Genomic DNA, 25,101 nt, shown 5'->3' on the forward strand with positions numbered 1-25,101 from the left:
CTTCAGCGGGAGTCTGTAGCAAACAGTACGCACATTCACAGACACACATGCACTTTAGGAAGAAAAAAAACACAAGATCAGACAGCTAATGACACCTTGCACGAAGAAGAATGCACCTGGTCTTCCAACGGGCGCATTCGTTGCTTTCCTCAATTACTGGTTATGTTTAATTTTATGACTTTTCCCCTTTTCGATACAATTGCACACACTTTCCAAAGGGGAAATAACGGTATTTAAGGTATTTTTTAACAATCGGGTGGAAAACACAAATCTTTTTTAGCCAACATTTCACTAGCCACACAAAAACACTGCCTCTGCGTCTGTCAAGCTTCACTAACTATCCATGCATTATTGATGTGTCTTCGCCTACAGCTCTCAGCATTGCTTCCGTTAGGATGGTGTGATCAATTTTGGGTCTTCGAATTTATCCACATTTAATTTCAACCAATCCAATTTATTACCATTACTGAGCTTTCTTGCTAGCGTCGCAAGGGTTTTAGACCTTGTTTTTTTTTCTATAAATATTTCACCTCAGTTTTCACTTCACATAAATGCTCGCTAGGTAGCGGGTTACATTGCCTTTTTTAAATGCCGTACTTCGTTGCACTTTGCTGCACTTGAATGGGCATGTAGTTTTTAAACAACTCAACGCACAAATCGTCGGTACACCGTCGAGAGCTCTCACGTCCACACGCGATCACGAACCGATTCAAACTAACCCTTTGCGTCGCGTTGCATGAGCATCGCTCGGTCGGAGAGACCACGCGCCACCCCAGCAGTACGATCGGGCCGCTTGCGGAGAAAAAAAATAATGTGAGAGAAAAAAATGCTCAGGTTTTATGTTGCAGAGAGGCTGCACCATCCGACCGCTCGCTTGCTCTCTCACTCGCTTTATGTTTGATCGTGTCGTTTGCAGAATTATCACCGAAACTGACGTACGTTCCACGGCAGAGACGAAATAAACAATTAATTACGAAAAACTTTGACTTAGCAAACTGACCCACAACCGTTGTAAAAAAACTCAAATCTTTAGTGGGGTAAATTCCTCTTGCAACAGAGTATCAAAACTTGAGTAGAAAAATTTAAGCGCCTGCCAATTGGCAGCAAAACGCACAGTAATGCTGCTTTGGGAAGAGCGCAAAGAACATTTTTGCTCGGAAAGCCGGCGGTTCATATGTATGCGATCAGTATGCTGTTGTCCGCAGGTTGGCCAAGAATACAAAGTGGGATTGCAATTATACAAAGCCATGCCCGTAGATGTAGGGGGGCTAACATTCTTGCATGCTTTCGTTCTTGCGTGAGAAACTTTACCGCTTAACCAGTGCTTTCGCCAGTACCGATGAACAACTGTAACCGTTTCCTGTGGGTGCAAATATTAAGTGCTCTCGAGCAGTGTTGTGAGGTGAATAAATGCTCCCTGCAACTTGTCGGAATGCAATTACAGGTGAAGCTTGTTTAACATACGATGTTTTATCACGTCAAACCTGAACAAGTGCATTGTATCTATGAGATATATGTGAAAAGATTTTTTTTTTTTTGCTATTTTGTTCCATGTTCCATGCTCTGTTTTTTGCGTTAATAACGCAATATGCACTTTATTGCTCTCGTGCTAATTATATCGGTCGCGTTTTACGCACTTTAATGTAACGAAATTCTTTCTGAATCGATTTTCAGCTCCCATTACCATTTCACCTCACAGCGTATGATATGCAAAATTCTAATACATCACCAAACAGCAACACTAGACAAATTAAAGCCCTTCACATAGAGCGCCTCTCTCCAGTACCTCTTTGCCCCTACGTACACGCGTCACAGACTAAGCGCCATCACCATCGCGAACGGGTTGTGAGCAGCATAATTACTTGCGTATGCAACCGATTAATAATAGCGGGTGTTTATGCACCCGCTCATGCATTCCCTTTTCGGGCACGATGATTAAGCCTGCGGCGACCGTACCGTAGAAAAGTGGTGTCGGTACGCTAGCAGCCACCGACAGTGCCCAGGCTCACGCGCGTAAATCAAATGCAGCAGATTGATTCGGTTTCGTGTGCGCCGATCATGTGTGCCTTTCGATCGAATGGTCCAAACCGGGCACTACATGAGCAGCGTTAGCGAACGGCAACCGATCCGCGTCGGTTAATGATGCAAAAATCCTACGCGCCTGTTGGTCCCCTCGGTTCCGTTGCCATCCTGGACGCTTAGTGGCGTAATCGTTGATAGTGTAAAATTGTGAAGATCAGGGGATAGAGACAGAAGTAGAGATTATAACAGCGCCAGGGACAAGAAGGGTTGGGAAGGCTAATGAGAAAATAATTAATTACTGTAGCTACCAAATGGGCAAGTACGAATATTGCACATCACCCTCATGTGATACCACCTTCCGTAGCGCTAGTTTGCTTAGGTCCCCATCTTATCCCTAGCTTCAAACTAAACATAAGCCATTAGCCGTGCATGGAAAGCTGGTTTGGGGAAAAGGATACTCCCTAATCGCATGCAACTGGGTGCGTTAAACTTTGCTTTCTTCGTGGACTTTCTGCTGTGTCACAAGTCCATCAAACCAAGTATGTTTTATCAGCAGTTTTACACTAGTGTAGGATAAAGGTATCGATTGTATAGTGGTTGACATTTCTGTTTTGATGGACCTTAAATCACAGAACACATGCAACATGCGAACAAAGACATATACTTTGAAACTAAGAGAGATGCAATCAAGCGACGAACCTGACATGATCCTATCAAAACACAGCTAAAGATATCTAAACAGAGCTAAGAATATGTTTCGACCATGCATGCGAGAATCGATGCTTTTTAATTAAATTTCAGACATGCTTCCTAACAATATATATCTGGTAAAACTTTTGAAATAACAAGAATGAATCATTTTTATGTAAACACAGCATTAACTTTGTCTAACTTATTTTACATAATTTTGATCATAATCATGGTGTCATAGAATAATCACTCTATATTCAAAGTAAATCATACCATTTTTCAACGTAATTCAACAACGTAGCACATAATTTAAACATACATTTTTCAAGAACTTGTCAGAAGGCTAGTACTGAAGTAAAATGCTTTCAAAGCTAGAATTAAGCTAAATATTCAAACTTAGCTCATGGTTAGGATTATTCTATTCAATCAAATTATTTGCTTTGTCAACGAGAGTGTAACAATTAACAACTAAAAACCATCTAATTTTAAATTAATTGCAACCCTTTCCAATTACCCTGCGATCTTCAAAGAACATCATTTTACAACACATCATTAACAGATTACGAGCGACCTACAAAACCGTACAAAACAGAGACGATGGAAGAATAGCCCTGCTCGATAGTAACATTATGTGACGGTTGCTCACATCGTAAAAAAGAAAGTCCGATATGTACGCACCTGTACGTACATAACCGAATGCCTCACCTCACCAGTGCCATGAGAATTGCTTTCGCATCGAGAATTGTGGGAGCTGAACGCTGAAAGATGCGTTCAAATGCGTCGCTCAAGCAGCACGAGCCCTTTGACGTGCTGGCAGCTTCGGAGCGCGGCGCTCGCACCACGGCAGTACGCAGGTTACGCGGTTCATCTCGGCCCATCGGGTGACTCTTTGCTTTGCGATCACATCACTCCGATTCTATTGGTTCACGATTACGATCCCACCGGGTCGTGATTACGCCACGCGTACGTACACCTCGGCTCTGCAATAAACCGTTCCCAAGCGTACACATTTGCCGTCAGATTACCGGTTACCCTGCCGGCTGATAGGTACACACACACACAGACATAATCCACACAGTCGGATTGAAGTGTTTGAACCGGTCCGAAAAAGGGCAGCATTATGATGCTGAGGGTGGCCCGTACCGGCTGCATTTAATTTTCATCGAGATCGATGCAAATTAGCCCACAACCATTCCGTACCGCTGTCCTAGCATCGCGGGGCCAAACTTGGACCCGTTTGCGTTTGCGGTATGACGCAGTAGTGGCACGCGTACGACAACACTTCCTTCCCACATGTGCAACATGCGCCCGTGCATTGCAAACCGTTTCAGCGGTGCGATGGAAGCTGCGATGGCATAATCCACCGCCGGCAAGCGGGTGGAACAAAAAGCTGGAAGCATTGCCTTTTTTTCGATACACTTTTCCCTCTTGGTACAATACACACTGAATGTGTTTTTTTATGACATGATCTTTTGTCTTTCAATCAAACGGTGAAGAATGTGATCTCTTTCTCAGCCTGACAGTGTGAACGCATGTCGCTGTGTACGATGGCAAGCCGGGTACGATTGTTCGACGGTGAGCGTTCATACTTCCAGAACGTTACTCAACCACCCTTAGCCGGGCCGGGATGCACCGACGACACCGACATCTTCCAATTCCAGTAGACGTGCCCTACCGGTACTACCGACATGAGTTGATGATGAAACGTTCAGGAGAAAGATCACTGTTTCAACATTCAACGCGCGACCGGTCGGAATGCACCGGACTGTCACCGGCTGGATCAGCAGACAGAAAGAAGACCACTGCTCGAGCGCAATCAACAACCCAACGACCCTGTCCCGTTGCTTTTGCTGCTGGGAGAAATGCGCACAAATGCCCACCATATCGTAATCGTTTGCTGGTCACGAACCACGAATAAAGAAAATAGTAGAAATCTTCCCAACCGAATGCAGTATCGAGTGTGGTTTTGCAATGCGAATGGCATATGCGAAGGGACAGTCGCTTCAATGTGACTGATAAATTATATCATTTCGAATTCCGATTTCGATTTCGTTTGGGTCGCTGAACTCTCTGTGGCTGATCCGGCAACCCATCTGTTTTGCGACAATCCGGTGATGTATTGAAATCCGTTTAACGGCAAGACAAGTATCTGCGTTTCCCTATTGCTATTTATGCAAAAATTTGAAATGCAACTCTTTCAATATAAGTGCCAACAGGGGATTAAACGTTCAAGATTTTTGAGCATCGAAATAATGGATTATTTCATACTTCATTATGTTTTCCGAATGTGTATGAAATTTCACAACATAAAAAAAATAATTAAATTGTAAATTCAACTTCTGAGATATTGAGCTTCTAAAAAGTTTTAAACATGCTCAAACAACACACTATAGCATTCCAACAACGAATAAGATGCGTGTTTGCGATAAATGTAAATGCCTATCTCATTTGCATACCTCATTACTACCGATGTCACCCATTAATGATGGGCCAGATTGATGGCAGCATCGATCGGCTGACCGTACCCGATTCGCACGATGCCAACAAATGAGGTAAAAGTCATGCAAACAAACACAGCACACACATACATAGAAAACAAAACATAAAAAAAAAAAATCATTCGGACGTTTAAGCTATTCAAATTTTACTACTTTCACACCGACACCCGGATGGGACAGGTTTTTGGTAGACAAAGGCACGATCACCCGTTCGCATTGTTTTACCAAATGAAAACATCTTCAAACCCGGCAGGATTGAGGTGACAAATTAAGCAGCCCGTCGTGTCCACCGCGCTGTGGAAGGTTGCCAGCGAAAGATAATTGCTCCCGCTCTCATCCTCAGGGCTTCTGTTTGCACGAGACTCTCAAGTACGAGATCAGCTGGGAACAGATGGGGCTGGTAGCGCTACGCAAATGACAATCGTTTCGTATTAATGTCAAAGACCAAACGCATCAGTCAACCGATTGAGGGAGAGAGGAAATTAACCCGGCGTGAATAAAACGCAACCGCAAACACATCTTTGCCAAGGCGGCGGAACTAATGAAGCACATGACGATAAGACCGCTCCGTTCACTAGATTTTGGAGTGGAGTTGTATTTGTCGATTTTAAAGGTCCAGGTTTAGCGATGTTTATGTGGTTGAGCGTTTTGTCCCACCCCAAATTGACCTGTGTCATTTTGGGAGCAGCATTACCCCCGTTGAGCTAACTAGTGAAAGTGATGTTACCCTGCCAGCGGGATGCTTATCGACAGATGAACCCTTAAATTCCACCATGCATCAATATTGTGCCGGGGAACAACACCCATGTACGACATTGTTTGCGCTAATACTTAGACACTGTTGTGAGTAAAAAGGGCACAACACACTAGCACGCACACACACACACACACACAAGCGCACGCAATGTCATAAGCAGGGCCTCAGGACGCGTCAACACATAAAAACCGTCGTCGGTCGTTAAAAGGCAAAGCAAACGAAAGTGAAATTGTTCAGCCCTGCACCGAAAAAAGTGGGAAGGCGGCAGAAAAAAAGTGTATCCCAAGAAATTATCATCAGTGCCCCGGGAACGACCGCGAGAGAGAGAACGACCACCCTGCGGAGGTTTCACTTTCCACCGGAGCCCTACGCAAGGTGGAAGCACTTCATCGCATTCGACCAGGTACTTTGCGCGCTCAACGAGCACTTCCGCTCACTCATCGCCCGTATCGAAGTGTCTCCGGGCGGAGACCCTGCAGGAAAGTGTTGCGAAAGATCGACACACCAATCGCCCGGCCTGTCCAAAACTGTACCTTTATCGAGCGGTTTTTCACACCCAAAACACCCAACAGACCCGAGAACGAGCCTAAAAAAAAAGATTGTGAAACTAAAGCACGACTCAACTGTTTCATTACCGTATCATATTTCACCGGAGATTAAACAAAATCTTCTTCGATTGACGGTCCCGGTATCGGCACGAGACCGCTGCGCAGCTTACTGCGGAAGACCCTGTAGTAAAGGGCCCTCAGCTCACCGGAAGGAAGTTGCATCGGGCACCGTGATGGGACGGCGCATGGACCAACTTCACCACTACGAAAACCACTCAATTAGAGCGACACAACGTGTGACCAATCGGTAAATGAAGGGTATCTCACTTTGAAATGATTGGCGACCGGGCGCCGGTGTACAACGCTTTGGAAGCGATCGATCGCACCATTACGAGAGGGTTTGCGGTGGGAAATGCTGGCTGGCATTTCTCATGCTGTAACTAATTTGTAGCATATGGGAGGATGTAAAGTAAATGTCAGTATTAAAAGGAAAGCGACAGGCCCACACAGTGAGCAGGACTTATTAGTGCTGTGATTGGACATCAAATAGACAACAAGCGTATGATAAAACAAGCATGACAGCCGTATTAGCTGGGGAACAAAAACGCATTAAACAGAAAATGGTTTGCATTTGTGTTCATTCTTATTATAATTTGTGTGTTAGATTCATTTTAAATCCCTATCCAATGCTATACATTTTCAATATTTTTTTACTAATTTTATATCTTCCACTAATCAAATTATGAACTGATGTGCCGACGTTGAGTTTACCTTCGATTACTTAACAATATAAATTATTCTGCAAAGCATTTATGATAACATCCATCGTTCCTCATCTGCTTGAATCGCAGTAAAACTCCTAATCTGCTCACCAGCAGAACATCCTATGACAGCGACTGGCAAAGCGCGGCTCGCGAGCCGCATGCGGCTCTTTGGTATCGAGATGACGGCTCTTAACAGTTCATATATTTCATAGAACTTTCACACTTTTTTGCTTTTGGTTTAACAATTTAACTATTCACGTGAAACTCAACGAACATTATTGTAGAATTTGATTCTTTCGGTCGTAAACTTTGCTGATGCAATGTTACTGAGTAAAAAATCCGCATTAATAACATCAAGACCCAAACATTGATTGTTCCACACCGTCTAAGGTATATGCTACTAAAACCGACTAGTCGTCGCTATTTGTGGGAGGAACAACTATTTCTTGATTGCAGAAAAATAAGATCGCAATCTATAAACAAATAAGAAAGAATGTGCACTTTGCTCATGAAACCAAAGGTTCGATTATCGGACTAGGTGTTTGCTACTCGGGTTACCTACCCTAAGTGAGCGAATACGAAAAGCCAGGGTGTCGTTCATCACGGGACTTCTCGACGGCCGTATTGACTCTCCGTCCGTATTGACGTTTCATATATAGAACTGGCTGCCCTCAACCTGTACGTTTCTGTCAGGCTCCGGACTCGGGTAATGTTGGCCCTCGACGACCGTAGAACGCAATTTGGCTCCTCTGACCCGTTCCTACTCATGTGCCGTGCTTTCAATGCACATCAGCGATACTTTTGAGCCGAGGATGAGTTTAATGATCGTGTTTCTGTGTTAAATTCTGTTCCATAGTGCACATTTTTATGTTCTATGTTATTGTAATCCATTGTAAAACATTCATTGTAAAACATTGCTAGAATGGTTCGAGAGGGCATTACAGTTCATCGATTGACAAATAAACATAAACAAAAAAATAGAAAGGGTTCAAGTGGGGTTAAATCATTTCCTAAAACTTTTTGTGGATGCCCCCTACTGGAATAGGTAAGAAGAGCTGTACACTACTACCAGTAGGCACCCTATTTAGCGTCATTTTAACAAAAGACTGAGGCCTAATACCATTACCTAAAAACAAAAATGAAATTGCCTCCTGGCATAATCCTTTACAACGGTAAAATGCGAGCATTGCGTTAAATCTTGCAAATCAAATTTAACATGAACTATACAAATTCCTAGTCTGTTTAAACTGCAAGTACTCCCAATGTCGTCCGTTTTTTGTTCAAGATATGTACATCAACAGGTTTATGGAGAAGCATATTATTGTATGATATTTTATGCTATTGCAAGCAGAAAACAACGCTGTATATATTCTAAGACTCAAAAATTGCAACCAAATCCACATATGTGACGTTAATTATTGCGGTTGCTCACTTATGTCTCATGCTCGAGAATAACAACATTCAGTCTCAATCAACATGTTTTCTTTTCTACATTAGTACGTATTTCCTTCTCCCTGTGTGCCATGTCTATTCCCCATCTACACCTAGACCCTATTGCGGTCAAGTACCCGGTGCTTTGTTACAAAACTGTGACATACCTGTCCTTCCCTCCCGTTGAGTACGATTTTAATTCAGCAATCACAGACTGCCTGGGAAAATGCTTCCCTTTAATGCTCGTATAAAGTCATCATCTTTCACGTGCGGCACCACTTCCTGCATCAGATGTATGATCGCCGCACGATGACCATTCCCCCCCGACACACCGTTACACGCTCTAATGTGATCTGGGCTGCGTATGTGCGCGGTTCCGGAATGTCCCGGACACAAGTTGTCCCACTGCACGTCGGCTAGGCTGCGCATGTGTGCGCATGTAGGAGGAACACACAAGATCGTGCTGCTGATCGAATGCATCCCATCTCGCTGTCAACTACCGGCACCGGGGAAATGATTTACCGTTTGGATGAAATCGTGACAACGACATCAGCCCCACCGATGCGTCCCGGGCGGCGAAAGATGCGCAGCCGCGGACACATGCGCACAACGCTTTTAACTAACTTTTCGTGATCTGCATGTCGCTAGCGCGTTTGCTCCCAGAACGGTTTAACATTAAACAAACGGCGCGTTTTGTTTTGTTTCGTCTCCAAAATAAAACAAAATCACCGATTGAAAGAAACATTTGGACATCAGCGACAAACGGTCACCACAAGTCACTCACCTCGTGCGATTGCTGAGCGGAATTTTTAGCAGCCTTTCTCTCCTTGCGACAACCACCACCGGCTCCTGCCTGGGCAGCGAGCGCAGCCTGAAGCTCCTTCTTGAGCTGCGCTATGCTGCGATCCTTCGATTTCAGCTCTTCCAGCTAGAATAGAGAAAGAAAGGAACAAGAAAACATTAAGAACAACGGCAAGAATTTGGATTTGGGTCAACGTTGTTGCGAATATAGCGACTTGTTCTTCCCAGAAATCGACGTTTGGTGGCCAATCCCTCGACACGAAAAATAAAACGTTTGCCATTTTTCAATTTCCAAACCCTGGCATTCCGCGACCCCAAGACGGTTGACCAAGTTCCCAGTGGTTAGCGAAAGGTAGATTAATTAGACCCTCATCCTACGGCGGACCATTGTCTCTATGGTGACAAGCTTTAGAATTTCGAACGGGTTGCTTCATTTTCATGCAGCAAGGCACGGACGATGAAGCAATAAACCTACTTTGATTTGTTATTTTTTTGCTCCCGCCATGAGCTATGAGCGGAAAGTTGATCAAGCACTACGTCTGTTTTTAACGTTCTTTACGCAAGGTTGCTAGAAAAATTGCACTTGTTTTTGGGGTTGTATCACGCAAATGCCAACAGTTTCATTTGCGTTTTCATTACTTATGCCTTTAAAACAGCAAATCCTCCAGCTAACATTCCCAAAACGAAAAGATGAATGTTTCTAATGATCAGACGCAAAGTATAGCAGAACCTACAATTTGCTTCCCATGATTCATCATCATCCATCTTCAGCATGAATCGAAAGTACTGCGCCTGACGCAGGGTAGCCGTTTTAATGGTTGCAATTCTCGCAACGAAACTACAGAGTGGCAGACGGTGCTGCCCCAAAAATCCATGGGAACGCCCTCGAGGATCGTTTTCGAGGGCTATCGTCCCTGTCCCTTTTCGTTGCTTCTCGTTCGCGCGGTCCCGAAGGATACCATTTCCTGGAGGGATCGGAATTCATTCAAAACGCCTCACAAAACCATAGTTTCCAGTGCCCGAGCCAGCTTCACCGTTTGAACGATACTGGCCGGGTCCAGTAATCGCTTACCCATCCGCTTCGTTGCCCCAGTCGAACCCGGTCGTCGCGGCCATGAGCCGAACATTATCTTCCTGAACTGTCCTCAGGCTATGAGCGAATTGTGAAGCTTCTGCCTCTGAATGAAGTCGTACGGGAGGCAAAGCAAAATTATGCACACTCGAGCTCGTTCATGAATTCATTTCACCGTCTTGTGTATAAACAATTAGCTCCACCTTCGATGCCGTTGCCGTTTGCTGCCGCTTCTGCTGCTCCTGCTGTTCCTGCTACTACAACCGATATTTTCACCGAGCTGCATGAATGGAGCAAAAACATAATTTGATTGAGAAACAGTCCGTAGGGCGACTTAAATTGTTGTGCTGTTGCTTCGGGCGTTACCGGAGGAATTTTGTGCAGAAACGTAAATTGCCCGACCGGGTAATTACCGCCGTTCACCGATTTCGGATAAGCCTCGCGTCGAGACTGATAACTCGCACCCCGTTTCTCACGTTGTCCCGATGCACCGATCGGGGCACAACCATTTCCGATCGTTCATGCTGCTTCTTTGTGCCCATGCACTAGCCAATGATCATAAGGTAGCAAAGAAAGGTTATCTCGGGGTGTGAGTGAGGTGAGTTCACAGTGCTTAAAATTTTAACGGCACGATTTTTGGGTGGCATAAAAAAAAACATTGGAGCGAACGCTACTCACACAAAAACAACAAAAACGTTCCAATCGGTAAGAGGATTGTGGATTCCGCACGGAATCTGCATGGCAATAACTATATCGTTCGGATCCGGGAAAGAAACCTTCCAGCCCAGACATTGGCCGTGCGGTTGGGCATAGCAGAAATGCAACAGAAATAAACAGCGATCAGCAGCTCAACGCGTTCAAAACTGAAGACGAGATGAAGCAAACAAATGTTTTACGATCGTTAGCTTAAGATACCGCCATCGGTTGTTTGAAGGTGGAACTTTTTGATTCTTCTTTTTTGTTTCACTTTAGGCTGATTATGACTCATCCTTTGATATTTGTGAGCGGGGCGACCCTAGCCGTGTGGAGAATCGGTGTAAAAAAGGGTTTACTACAAAAACCACCCGCAGCGATGCCGGACTTTATCCGGCCCGAGGCATCCGTGCTCGCTGAGGAATGTTCGTGGAACTGGTGAGGATCTCTTGGTGCAGCAACAAAGACCTTCCGAAAGGATGGGTTTTGTGTGGTTTTAGCAAAATAAAACACAAATGTCATACTATGCTGATTAATATTCTGTCAGCGTTTATGAGTTTATCTGATCATCCATTTCTAGGCGCCTTTTTTTGAAGCTGTAAGACATTTCAATGCCAATGATAATGTTACATAAATCAAACATATTGTCCTTCGTGTGCGTTATGACCATTGTGTACAATGTAGTACTGAAAAAAACAATATTTAAATCATAAAACTGTGACCTGAAAACTAATTTTGTAGCTACAATTTAACTCAACATAACCACAAACGAGTGTTTGTGGTTTCTGGATGTAAATAACGAATTCTTTCACTAAATTTCAAATTCAAATACTTTTAAACAGGGTTAGAACTTACCATGCGCTGGATTTCGTTTCTAGCTGACTTGGAAAGTTGAGTCAATCGTAGTTCGTGCAGATCCCGCTGTACGCGTATATCGGAAGCTTTCTGCCGTTCAGCCTCGGAGGAAATCTGTGAAAGAGTGAAAAAAGAGGCACGATCAAACCAACGCCGCATGATGTTCGTACTCTAGCCGACAAAACATAGATAAACATGGGAAGCAATCTGCCGGTACTGGGGGAACGCTGTCAAGGTTCGAATATTTGTGCCACTGTCAGTTTGCTGTGGTCTTTTGCAGTTGATGTTGTGCCTCCTCCACAAACCGCACTCACTGCCTGTGGGTAAGATGATCGATTCGCATCGAAAGTGAAAACAATGCACAATGCAGCGCGATGGTTCCGAAATTGCAACAATCGGAGCAACCGCTTTGGAATTTGCATAACACGGAAGCAAAAACATGAAACTTTCCTGACGCGGACGGACGGTTTCCTTCCATTCTTCTTGCGCTAGAAGCTGTGGTTCGGCTCATACCGATCGACGCTAACTGGGAGCTAGAGCTGACGCTAGAGTAGGCCTGTCGGAAAGCGAATGCCATACATCCACCTCCTATGGTTGCATTCTTTAAATGCTCTCGAGAATATGCTCTCACTTGTTCGCGAGGGTGAGGGTGTAAGTGCACCAAACACAATCGCACTATAAGTCAGTCAGAAAACGGTTTGTAACACTGTAACGGTGGTAGTTGTGGGCCTGTTGCTGTTGAACATTGCAAACGATCAGCCGGGCGTCGGAGTAGTTGAAAGGGGCTCTAGTAGAAAGGGAAATTCAAAGATCCAACTGCAATACAGAGATCGTCGCTAGCGATCGCTACCGATTGACTAATTATGATGGTGATTTATTCTACTCCATCGTACTGACTGCACCCGTTGGTTGGTGAAAGGAAAGGGTAGCATTTCAAGTAGGATCCATTAAGCAGGAAGTGTCTAGCAAAGCAGCAGGTACGTTGAGAATTCTTTTTACCAAGGTGTATGATTTTATAGGTGTGTTTATTAGTTATGCAGATTCTTCTGCTTTAAAAAACGAATAGCTTATTAGGCTCACCTTGACGAGATTGTATCGGAAAGGATTTGTCAACCATTCAAAGAAGCATTCAAAGAAAAAAAACTCTGAATTGATGACAGACTTGCTTTTAATTAATACTATAAGATATCTTTTAAGGACGAATTAGACCTTAAGTCAGTAGATTTTTTCATTCCACATCTTTTTGTTTATTTCATTCCACATTCCACAAATGTATCTTGTCCATAAAATACCCATACATACGAAATATGGCCAGAATGTACAACTTTGACAATTATTGGCCAGTATTGACTTCATTTTTTAAGTAGTCCAACAAAATCATTTCATTTGTTCAAATGCTGACCAATAAATGAAACATTACGTTTTAGGCACTTAGATTGTGAGGTATATAATCTCTGAAATGACCTTTTCAGAGATGATAATAGAATACAAATTGGCCGAGAAAATTCACACCAAAACCATCTACTAATGCATAACTATCTTCATCTTGCTGGCAAGACACTCTAGTTGCAGTTTACAACCGGTTCAATTGAAGTAATTTATTATCATGATACTCTTATCTCTGAAGCTTTTAAAAACGAATAAACAAACATGTGCAAGAGCGAATGTACAAATAAACAAATAGCAAACAGCTAATAATAGTACGTCATGTCAAGTGATGTTACTGCCGAATGTATGAGCTGAATATTGCATAATATCCAAATAAAAACAAACATTCCTCTTCATTACCGTTAAAACTTATTGCCAATCTATCCGCTCCTTTGAATACTGCCCTTCAAGCGGTAACAAACGCAAATTAACACGACGTGACATTCCTTCCGACAGCCGACCATAAACTCATCCACTCCTGCTTGCTTTTTACGCGATAAAGGCGATTTCAAAACCATTCCATTTCAATTAAAATGTCATCAAATCCTTCAGGGTGTCAGTTAACCGCGTCGACGCAATCAACTGACGGACATCCACCGCGCAGAACAATAATCCTTTCTGTGCTTGCTGCGCGTACAATCACGACTCCTCAAGCTCGATTCGCAACAAATTCAATAAATTGTTTACCACATAATCATATCGTGCGGTAGGTGCTCGTAAAAGGCAAACGCTGTCAGCGCAGCAGGGTAGCTTCTCGAGGATTTTCCCCCACGTGCCGTACGTTAGCCTAGGACCTCGCGGTCAGGATGGTATATCACCCCGTGTCGAAGGACATCACACCTCTATGATGCACCTTTGTTGCTGATGTGTTCGCGTTGCTGCGATCGTTGTTGTTTGCATTCTCCTACCCGCACACGCATAATAATTGTTCGCAGATCATTAAGTAATTCCGGCGTCTCCATTGATTCGACACAGTGCACGAGGTGCGATGCGTTACCCCTGCCCATTCAAAGCGCCATCGTGTGCCCTCCATTCGGGACACCCGTACCCGGGCTGAGTATGGGTGAAGGTCTACTGTCCAACTGATTCCTAGACCGACCGAAGGTCGCTGCCGAAACACAATTAATCGTACAGATTTGCATGCATGTCTTTGCGGGATTGCGGGAGAGCTGGGCATGTGATTAATGTGTCACACAACGCTCCCTCCCACACCGCCCCCCAGGTGCTACGTTTCGATTCGGGAAGAAACCTTCCATAAATTGGCATTATTTATGAAACAACGATAAATAAAGCCCCGTGACGCTGTCCGCAACGAAAGGGAAATCGAACTTTCTACGGTAATGCAGCCGCACAGCCTTGCGTACTCGCACCTCGCGCACCGTTCTGGTCGCGAAGATGATGCCTTTTTAAGGTTAAATTTTGACGCACGAAAGGGTGCGCGACGGGCCGCGCGCGAATTCTCTACTATTGGCTGGCAGCCACGATCCCCACACAAGCGGAGCCTCAAGCTCCAGCACTTGAAATGACAATCAAATCAATTTATTTCCTTTTCTGGCCAGAGACCGCGCCACACGCCTGCCCAACGGACACCCGTCCGAATCGTTTCGTTTCGTAATCGTCATGCGCGAAATTTTGCATACCAGTGTTCCACCCTTGACTGACACCGATCCACCGAGATGATGAAGATATTGCGAGCTCGAATTGATTGCTATCTCGCCTTTACAATGTCACAACTACGTACCGTGCAGCGCGAAACGTTTAATTCTCATTTTTTCCCGCCCAAATGAAAAACGCGCCGCAGTAAACCAATCGATCGGTAGCTGATCGGTGTCCTGCATTGATGGCAGCGTGCAAAGTGGGGTTTACGCTTGTATTGGCCCGAAACGGATCGGCGTTGACATTGACGCTGGAGGCAACACACATTGCACAGCCGTGACATTTTGCTAAAGAATCGGATCGTCAAGCTGGCCGTCAGCTAGTGCCCACCTCATGGCGTTCTTTTTGGTAACAAATTAATCAGCGGTAATTGAAAACAGGACAAGCTTGTCAGTGAATATCCATTCATCGAAGCTCATTGAATGTGTTACGACCCTCGCAAGTACTTTTTATCTACAATGTTTGCTAATGATCTATTAAGAAGGCTTAAGAAGAAATATTCTTTTATCGAAAACGCTGCAACGCGCTTCACAGATGTTGGTGGTACGCAGCCAAATCATTTGCCTCCATGACGCAGCCACTTTGCGTACGAGAAAAGCATACAACCTTCCGTACCGTGTAAAAACTTGCGTGCGATTTTCAAATTTTTGGTTCAAATTTTCCTTCTCTTCATTTCCACGTTGCGCTGCTACTTACTTGATATTTTTCCTCTAAGAACCTGTTCGTTTCCCGCAGGGCAGAAATCTCCTGATTCAGCTTCAGAACTTCCAGACAACATTGCTGCTGATGTTGCTGCTGCTGCTGCTGACCGCGCGACTCCGAACCCCAGCCGCTCATGGGTTCATGTTCCCCCGACCCGCCCCGGTGTGCCCGCTTGGCCGGTGTACCACCACCCACGGACACACTCTGGCACTGGGCCTGGGAATGGCGTTTCTGGTGCTGCAGAGCTTCCTGCAGTTTCTTGCATTCGGATTTTGTCTTTCGCAGATCGGACTCGTTTTGGGCCCTTGGGTGGGAAAGAAAGAAGGAAATGCGCAATGAGTAAATTAACCAAATAAACATCAAGTTTCGATCGAGCCACACTCCACCTACCTTAACACTCTGACAGCGTTCCGCTCCGCAGCTAAGCTCGTTCGGAGTTCGCTCAGTTCCAGCCTCATCTGTTCGTTCTGTGCCAGCAGCTTCTGGACGGTATGGGCATTGTGCGCTTCTGTCACCTGCTGCTTCTTGCAGCCCTTTACTTGAGGCGTGCCGGTCGGCGAAATGGACACTCGCTGCTGCCCTTGGGGCGGTGCCGGGATCGTCCTTACATCCGGTTTCGGTGGAATCGGTGGTTTACTTCGGACGATCACTTTTTCCTCATGCAACAGCCCTAGCGGTGACGTTGGTTCCGGCTTGTGGTGTTGTTCCGGATGGGTTTTCAGATCCAGCTTTAGCCGTTTTCCGTTTGCTTTGGAAAGATTTCCCATCGCTTCCGAGGATGGGGCGGGATGGGAAGATACGATCGGTTCCTTGCCCGCCGATCGATGATCCAACGGTGGCTTGATATCGGTAACACCGCTCGCATCGATCTTTTCTGACGCTTTCTTACGCTTTTGTCGCACGTTCGTTTCTTTCACATTGTCACAGTACTCCGCTGTGTCTGCTTTACAGTTTAAATCTTCATTTTTCGCCACCTGTTCCGGTGTGGAAGCATTTTTGAGCATTAACTCCACCGTACCAGCCGTGACGCTCGTTGGTTGTTCAATTTGCTCCATCGCTAAGGTTTGATGCTAAACTCACTGCTTATTACAGATCATAAACGTCCTGCTGTTGCTGCTGCTTTTGCTGCTGATACGTATGCTGAGACTCTTCACGTAGGCAGTACATTTAAATTTTAATTTTAACACTAACTTCCGCGCACTGGGGTTCACGCTTGTTTCTTGTCTCTCTCACTCTCTAGTGGCGGATAAATTCAATGTTCGGCACACGATTCATATGCACCGGTGGGCTTTGTAACTTTAATTTCGCACCGTTCCAACAGGATGGATGATGACTTGCCCTTATTGTTGTTTTTTTTTTTCTATAGAGCTCAGTGTGTCGTGCCAAGGGTGATGGACTTTTGGGGCGTTGTGTCGTGGACAAATCGATCCAATTTTTTACCTCCGTCCACCGGTTGTGCTGGGTGTGGTTGGAAGTAACCTAAAACGAAAGAATGGAGAAAAAATCAACAATGAATACATTATCAACATGAATGAAACAAACACACGGAAAAAAACACTATATGACGATGAGGATAAGCAAGGAGCATGGAGGATTAATGTGGACCGTGTATGGATAAGGGTGGAAATGTACACATCAGCGTAAAAGGTTGACTTTATAAATTGCAAACCAGCTGTAGACAAAAATTCCCCTTTTATGTGTGACGAACGATGATGTAAACTACAAACATCAGCTAATTGGGCAATTGGTTACAGTAGCAAGAGGTGTAAAATAACATTTTCGCAAAAATGTTGTTGGAACTATTTAAAGCAAAAAATATATAAAAGAAATTTGGAATGACGAATCATTCATAGCTTTCACAAGAACGAATGGTGCTTGTTCCAAAGGTCATAGATTGTATATCCCAATTTTCTCAACTGTTTAGTCTAACAATTGCAAGCTCAAATGGACTCCGCTTTTCAGTGCAACAAGTCCAGCACAGATTTATACTCCTATTCATACTTTACCGCAATGTACAACCAAACCCTGCTCTCTCATTCCTCCTCCAATCTTGCGTCGCTGTTATAAATTTCGAACATGATGTCATTTAGACATGCACAACCATAAGCTGTCAGGGAAGGATTTACGGAAAACTAGGTGCGGTCCCTGCACACACACACAAACGTCGTGCCCGGAAAAGACTCGATTAGATGTTTTGGTGGGGATTTGAATGATGTCAACCGCCATGAATGGCCAACCGAAAGCAACCGAATTACACATCCTTGTAAAGAAGATGATTAATACCATACACTAGTTGCCGGCAGCCGCCAAAGTCCTCATTTTGCGTCAATGAAACGGTTTCGATGTTTTTTTCTTGATAAAAAGATGAGTGTTGGCCTAAAAAGCGTTCAAGATGATCAAAAGAAAATGTTAAACAAGTTTTTAAAAACTCAACCCTTCCTTTGATATGTTTCGGTATTGTTATGTATCCATCTTGAACGAAACGAAAACATTATTCGCTGTTTATGCTATCATATTCCATTTATGCCGCACATCAACGAATCACATCCTATTCTAACCTTCCCTGCTGAGCTCCACGTGCTCCTCTGATGGTGTTAATGATAAATCGACTGTTTAGATACGAGTATCCCACTTATTTCCGATTCATACACGGACACACACAAACACACTCAAGCGCAGAGCAACATTAGCCCTATAACCCATCAATCTCCGGCAACACTCTTTACCGGGCTGAAGTGTTTTCCCAATCTTCTCAAACGCAAACTACTTCTCGCCTGCATCAATCGACTGCCAGCCGACTTCCGCCTATAGTACGTAGGGAATACATAGGAAAAAAATCCCACACTAGACGGAAAGGAAAATTCTGAACCACTTCTTTCTTTCCCACCTCACCCTGTGGCCACGCTGTGTGCCAACGTGTGTCTGTTGCTTACGCAGCTAATTTGTGTGCAACCGATCGAGCGGCAAACAAAACAGGGACACACAAACACACACACACACACCGGGGATAGGGGGTGAGAAGAACAAGAAGTTTAACAACCGTGCACACTCCGTGATCAATGCTGCCCTCGAGGGAGGTGTGTTTGTTGCGGGGCTGACACTGAGCTCAAAAAATCTCCCGCCTAGCCAGTTGCAGACGAGATCAGCGCACAGATCGCACGCTTCGATATTTATAGCTGCAGAGTAAAAGGGTGGCAACAGCAGCGCTCTGTGCAGCTGCTGAAGCTGGTTTTCCGACCGGCCCGTCCGATCGCATCGGGCCGCAGGAAAAACAAAGCACATTTGATTGAATCTCGCACACACGATGACATGCGTTTGTGAGGGTGGTGAAATTTTGCGGCACCATCGTGAAAATGGTCCCAATATCGGTTCGGTTCTGGACCACAAAAAACGCGAAAACGCACACCACGCGTGACCTCATTCTGGCATGGATAATCTATCCAAAGAAACGCAAGTGCGTAAGAGGGTTGCTTTCGTTTGGTTGTGTAAAGATTTGGAGACAACTGATAACCGTGTTGCTGCCAACTTCAAATTTTGAATAGATAAATAAAACCAATTTACACTCTGATAAGTAGTCGGCATATGAAAGATCTGGTATTACCGCCAAAGAGGTTGTTGTCTCGTAAGCTTTGTTTACTCTTTATATACCAGTTGCTGTGATAAAACATCTCCTTATCTAGCTTTGTATTTTTTAACTATTTTCTACTGTTGAATCGAAAGCAGTGATTCAACAACAATTCCACCCTGTCCCTTTTGCGTATATTTGTACGCTTACGCATTTGCGAATATTATTGTTTCCTCCATTTTCTTCCACCCCAAAAAATCGTTCCTATTTTCCTGCTTTTTACAGTGAAAAGCGATATCGTGATCGTGATATTTTTGGACCGCTCAGATTTGGATTCATTCGCACCAGTATCATTCGCCTTAGCTACCGCTGCACTTTCTCACAGATGATGAAGTATTTGTGAACATCGGCTCGTCCATACGGCCAACCCGGTTGGTATGTGGGTGTAATAATTTTGCGCATCGTTATATTCCAAACGCTTGGGCGGTTGCAAACGAAAGCAGCACTGTGCGTTTGCGTTAGCAAGATGGCGCTGTATTTTTTTATTTAATAAACAAGTGAGCAAGTGTGCTTAGTACGAATCAATTCCCAATTCCCTCATTTATGCTAAATCGTCCTAGAAATGGTTTCTCGCTTACGGGGAATGATGTAAATAATGCTTAAATCACACGATCGCTTTTCGGCGTTGTTCTGCTCTCTAGATTTGTGACCAAAGAAACTATGTTACGGCCCAAAAAATCCCAAACAGCTCTCATAGTATCATAAAAAAAGAGCAACAGTCCAACCCGAACCGTTTATAGAACATGCCGTAAATTATCGCACTTCTCACAATGCATCATTGCGCTAGTCAAATTCGGTGTCACAGCTAAATGTGCACGGCTTGACCTCAACGCAGATGTGTCGGCTCGTGTGTCAACCCATGTGTCCGTTGCATACCGCGTTCGCCTGATTGCTGTTGATCTTGCGGTGCACTATTGCGGAATTAAAATTAATTGACCGATTACCATGACGAATGGATTCGACCCGCTTCGAGAGGGGCGTTGTCAGCATGAGCATGACGATACATAAACCTTTGACGTACTGGCACAGATATCTAGCAGCTGGCCAGGCACATCGGTCTTGCAACTGTAAAGAGCCGGAAGTAGATTATACGCGCGTGTTTTGAAAACAACTCCCAAAACCGTATCGCCAGTTTATACCACTGGGAGTAGCAGTCGATCAATCGAGTATCAAACTACACGACGATCACACACTACGCGAAACATCGTCGTTGGCGCCTGCTGTTTTACGACTTCGACTAGCATCGGATGGATATTTTCTCCAAATTTAGAACAACAAACCCCAGGCGTGAAACCAAAGACAGCGAAGAATCACACACACACTCACACATTATAGGCAACAAGTGCGCCGAAACCGAACGACATTAGGGCATTTGGGATGGTGTACATCATCATCGCGACCGTGGTGGCGTCTTTCGCGCCATCACGTCTGACGTAATCTGGCAATGGTTCTACATTCTAGCGGCCACCCGTGTCCGTGTTCCGTTCCCTCTACCAGCGAACCATCGTACCATGTGGGTGCGATGTCCACGGAGCAGGAGAAGCGGTGCGAGCTGTCAATCGGCTGCTCGTTCACAATTTGCCATAACCGTTCGCCCTCTGGCTGGATCGGTCGAGCCGGGCCAGAAGTGAGCAAATTAAATGGTACGGGGTGCTCTTCCCAGTTCCCCGTTCCAGATGGTCTCCGCCACCGAAACCGATCGCTACCCATCTTTGTATCATCGTTAGCGTTGATGAAAGTTTGCTTCTGTTCGTTCTACACTCGGCTGCAGAGTTTTGGCGTAAAGATCGATCTAGCTCACACCTCCGTACAGCACGCGGTTGGGCCATTTTTCGTACGCTGCTCTAGAAGGCGTGAACGTACTGTGGGAGTAAATCTAGCAACACAACAGGCCGCAATCCCATTGTGTGTCATCGTGTCATGGTGCGAAGGTGGTGTGGTCATCTGAAAAAGGGTGCCTGGTAAATCAAAGTATTAGAGGGTGGTGGGAAAAAGAGAGAGGGAGAGAGAAAAAAGGGCAGAGGAAACGAAATCATAGACATATGGCAATGGTTCGATTGCGAGCTAATCATAACACGGTTACCCTATCTTTCCTAAATGGGTTTATAGATCTGCATTTGAATAATGAACATCGTAATTTTTTGTACATCATAAAATCGTAAGAGAATAAATAAGTGCAACCTTATGATCGTAGTTCAATAAATAATTCAACAAAATTAAACAAAAACTTAACTTAAAAAAACTGTCATGAAAAAATAAGAACAATTCCGATCGGATTGTTACCCATTAAATGCCACTTAAGGAGGAACTTTAATTTTAATCTATTAAAACATATTCATACACGATATTTACAAATAAATTTTACATTGCAGTGAAACACTTTACGTAGTCTTCAATTACACCAAACCCCTGGATCTCTTATTATCGTGCAAGTACGAATAGTCCAGCGTGATCGAACCGGAAAACCAAAGCATTTATCAGCTCAATTGTCACCACATGGCCATTTACACTTGGGCTAGTGAGTGAGTACATCATCGACGCAACGAAATTCCCCACCCGCCCTAACAATCGGCTGGCCATCGGCCAGAACCGTCCCCATCATCAGGACCTCCCCCCGCATGCTTAGGCGACGTAGAAAATATGGCAAGGAAGAGCGCGCGTGCTAGAAAATAGCATTAGTGTGATGCGAGGAAAAAACAAAACGCCAAACATAACTACCTATTTACACTTCACAATCGGTCACCAGAACAGATCCAATGCGTTCGCACGTTTGCTCGCAATCGCAGGGCCCGGGTGGAACGGATTTCAATTATTTTTACCTAAACACCACCGACGACGACACTTCACGCACGCACGCACGGTTGCGATTTTACGCTTTAGGTTCTTTGCACCGTTGGGTTGGGTTTGTTTTTTTTAATTTTGTGTTTGCCCACCTTTGGTCGATTGCGTGCTATTATCACAGTTCTACACACGCGTTTTTTTGTTTTATTCTATTCCTTTCTGTCTCTCCCGCCGAGAGAATCGCACTTTTTGTCACGGTGTATTATTTTTTATGTGAAATGGTTTGTAGTTTGAAAATTATATCCTTTCTTGAACTTGTAACATAAACAGGATGCTGTCACACTGTTGCTAGTTTTATTGCGGGTTGAAGGTTTTCACACTCACTATGTATTCGGGAAGTTACTAATACTTCCCCCCTTTGCTTGCAGAGCTTTCGAATTTCGCAATGAATAAAGGACAAAAAAAAGAACACGTACACTTAAAATCGTAATTCGAAAAACTGTTCACCAGAACACTTGCACTTGCTTTCGTATTTCGTTGAACGTTTGTTTCGCAGCTAAGTTGTAGTAAAAAGCGTTTCGTTTGCTTTTTACTTCGAAATTAAATTAAAAGACCGTTTGTCCTTATTTTTTTCTGTGCGCGATTCCCCGCTATATGCTTCACTGTTGGGATGATTCACTTTGCACGGTTTGTTTCTTCAAGGGTTCGTTTCGTTTCAATTGTTCGAAGTAGCACATTCAATATGCGTAGCTGTTTTTTTTTTAGTTAAATTTCTTTTTGTAACTCTTCGTGTTTCGTTTGTCTGATTTTGATGCCTGTTGATTCTTGCTTGACTTTCCGTTGTTCGTTTGTTCGTGTTATGTACACTTAGAGCTACTTAAATATTAAAATTAAAATTAAATGTTGCCTAATGCTCGAACGACGACTGACTGAGCCGCGAACCGAGCGCAGAACGTCGCAGGCCGTCGCTGCCGTGTCCGCGCATTCGTCGGTAGTGTATGGGTGAGGTCGCGCGCGTGTGTGTGTTTTTTTCATACATCGGACCATTGCTATGGCGTGCTGCGTTACCCGCGATGCCGTACGCAAAGGTACGCGGAGACAATATGCGCAAATACCACTTGCGCAGCATCCGAAATTGGTCGCGTAGTGTTTAGTGGGTGTTAGTGTACGTCTTGTGCGTATGGGGAGGAGTGGGGGTCGGCTGGCGCTTTTACAATGATTCGAACGCATCGCGATGGTGTGGTTGGTTTATTTGTCCTTTCTTTAATTCTACGGCCCGATGGAAGATGGGAGAATATGTTTGACCCTGTCAAATGAAGCACAGTTGTTGTATGTGTGAACGTAGCTGTGGTTTTATTTTTTTTATCTTTGTTTTCTATTTGCTTTACCACACTTTGAAGCGTGGCATAATGTATTAATCTATTTTCTCTAAAGCCTCAGCCACGTGGCTGATAATCGATGTTTTTTGTGCAAATTTCGCACACGACACAAACGTTTACCAGTATTGTTCACATAATAAATTTCATGGTCAAAATTTCAAACAGGATTTTTTCTTTGTACAGTTCCTGACACGAAGATAGGTAATCCTTCAAACATTAAGGCAAAAAAGGCGAGCTCAAGACAAAAATGGCAAATATTACCATGTACTACAATCACCGGGGAACAGATTTATGACGTAAGCTTCATTCCTTTCGACAAGCTTAACCTTCGCACCAGACAGGATAATCACAGAGTTGTCCACGGATGGATGTAACAAAAAAAAGTTCACAATCTTTAAGCTGTAGACCGACCCTGACAAAGTTCACCACGCCTTGTCAGTAGGTCACACCGGTAATTGCAAGTATTTATCGTGTCACCAGGTTTCGATTGCTGGTCGCTAGTGTTCCACCGGAAGATGGCAGGGTTACGAACCGACAGGAGGGGGACAAGGGCAAGACAGCACTCTCTGCACTTTTGGTTACCTTCAAGGATAGCGAACAACTCGTACGGCATAAATCATCCTTTAAATCAATTTCTGCACTTCCGATTCGATCATAGCCCACATTGGAAAAATGCGTTTACTCATAATTGTATCTCTGTAATGTTCCCATAAAAATCGATCGACACTGTTTTTTCACTTCAAATCACACCTCCGGATGCTTTTTTTTATTTAAAATCAACTGCACTTTAATTGCACCACCATTTCAACGATGCACCGCTTGCCAACGTGCGGTGTCGACTGCACGCTACGCACTTCTCCGGGAGTCGGAAACGCACTGAATGCACTTTTTCGTGTTGTCGACACCAGATTCACGGTTGAAGGCTATTGGCAGTGTTTATTTCGGGACAGCGCGCCAATCGCGATAATCCATGGGTGTATAAATAACATCCCGTTTCCCGTCTAGCATGCAGTTCCTGCTCGGTGACAATTTAGCATGCGTGCATCCGTTTGCAGTGGGTGCATTTTTTGTTTTCTGGTAGCTACTTACTCTATCCACTTAAGGGCAACCAATACGAAAAATGTTTTGTTTAAAATTTGGCCGCTGTAGTGTGCAACGTGCCGTTTGATCTAATGGATAGATGTGCCCACTCCTAAAAGGTCTAACGAGGTCCGAATCATTTCCATAACGTCTACACATCTACCTGAAAAAGTGATCATTTGATTGCATGGCGAAAATTATTAATTGTAATCAATAATACCGTAATAGGGTGTCTTAAAGAATCAACCGATACGAAATGTTTTGGTCAGTGACAATTAAACTGAAGTACCAATACAAAGTGAAACGCCTAAACTAGAAG

The 25,101-nt window shown here is 44.3% G+C and overlaps 1 protein-coding gene across 5 annotated transcripts in view; it reads right to left on the reverse strand.

The window, feature by feature from the left end:
- LOC120898362 (protein lava lamp) overlaps positions 1–23,263 on the reverse strand; it is an 85,883-nt gene extending 62,620 nt beyond the window's left edge. For 3 of the 5 annotated variants that reach the window (XR_005738652.1, XR_005738651.1, XM_040304127.1), the window contains exons 1-5: positions 22,261–23,262; positions 16,308–17,396; positions 15,912–16,221; positions 12,132–12,245; positions 9,495–9,638 (exon numbers count right to left, since the gene is read on the reverse strand). Coding sequence is in view for 1 of the 5 variants with exons in the window: in XM_040304127.1 (XP_040160061.1) it covers positions 9,495–9,638; positions 12,132–12,245; positions 15,912–16,221; positions 16,308–16,972 (1,233 nt within the window). In the remaining 4 variants the exon portion in view is untranslated. Of the gene's footprint in view, positions 1–9,494; positions 9,639–12,131; positions 12,246–15,911; positions 16,222–16,307; positions 17,397–22,260 lie in introns of all 5 variants that reach the window. The other 2 variants (XR_005738650.1, XR_005738649.1) reach the window with 1 other exon arrangement.
- Positions 23,264–25,101: the final 1,838 nt, after the last annotated feature.

The sequence above is a fragment of the Anopheles arabiensis genome, chromosome 2, assembly GCF_016920715.1.
Source record: "Anopheles arabiensis isolate DONGOLA chromosome 2, AaraD3, whole genome shotgun sequence".
Taxonomy (NCBI): domain Eukaryota; kingdom Metazoa; phylum Arthropoda; class Insecta; order Diptera; family Culicidae; genus Anopheles; species Anopheles arabiensis.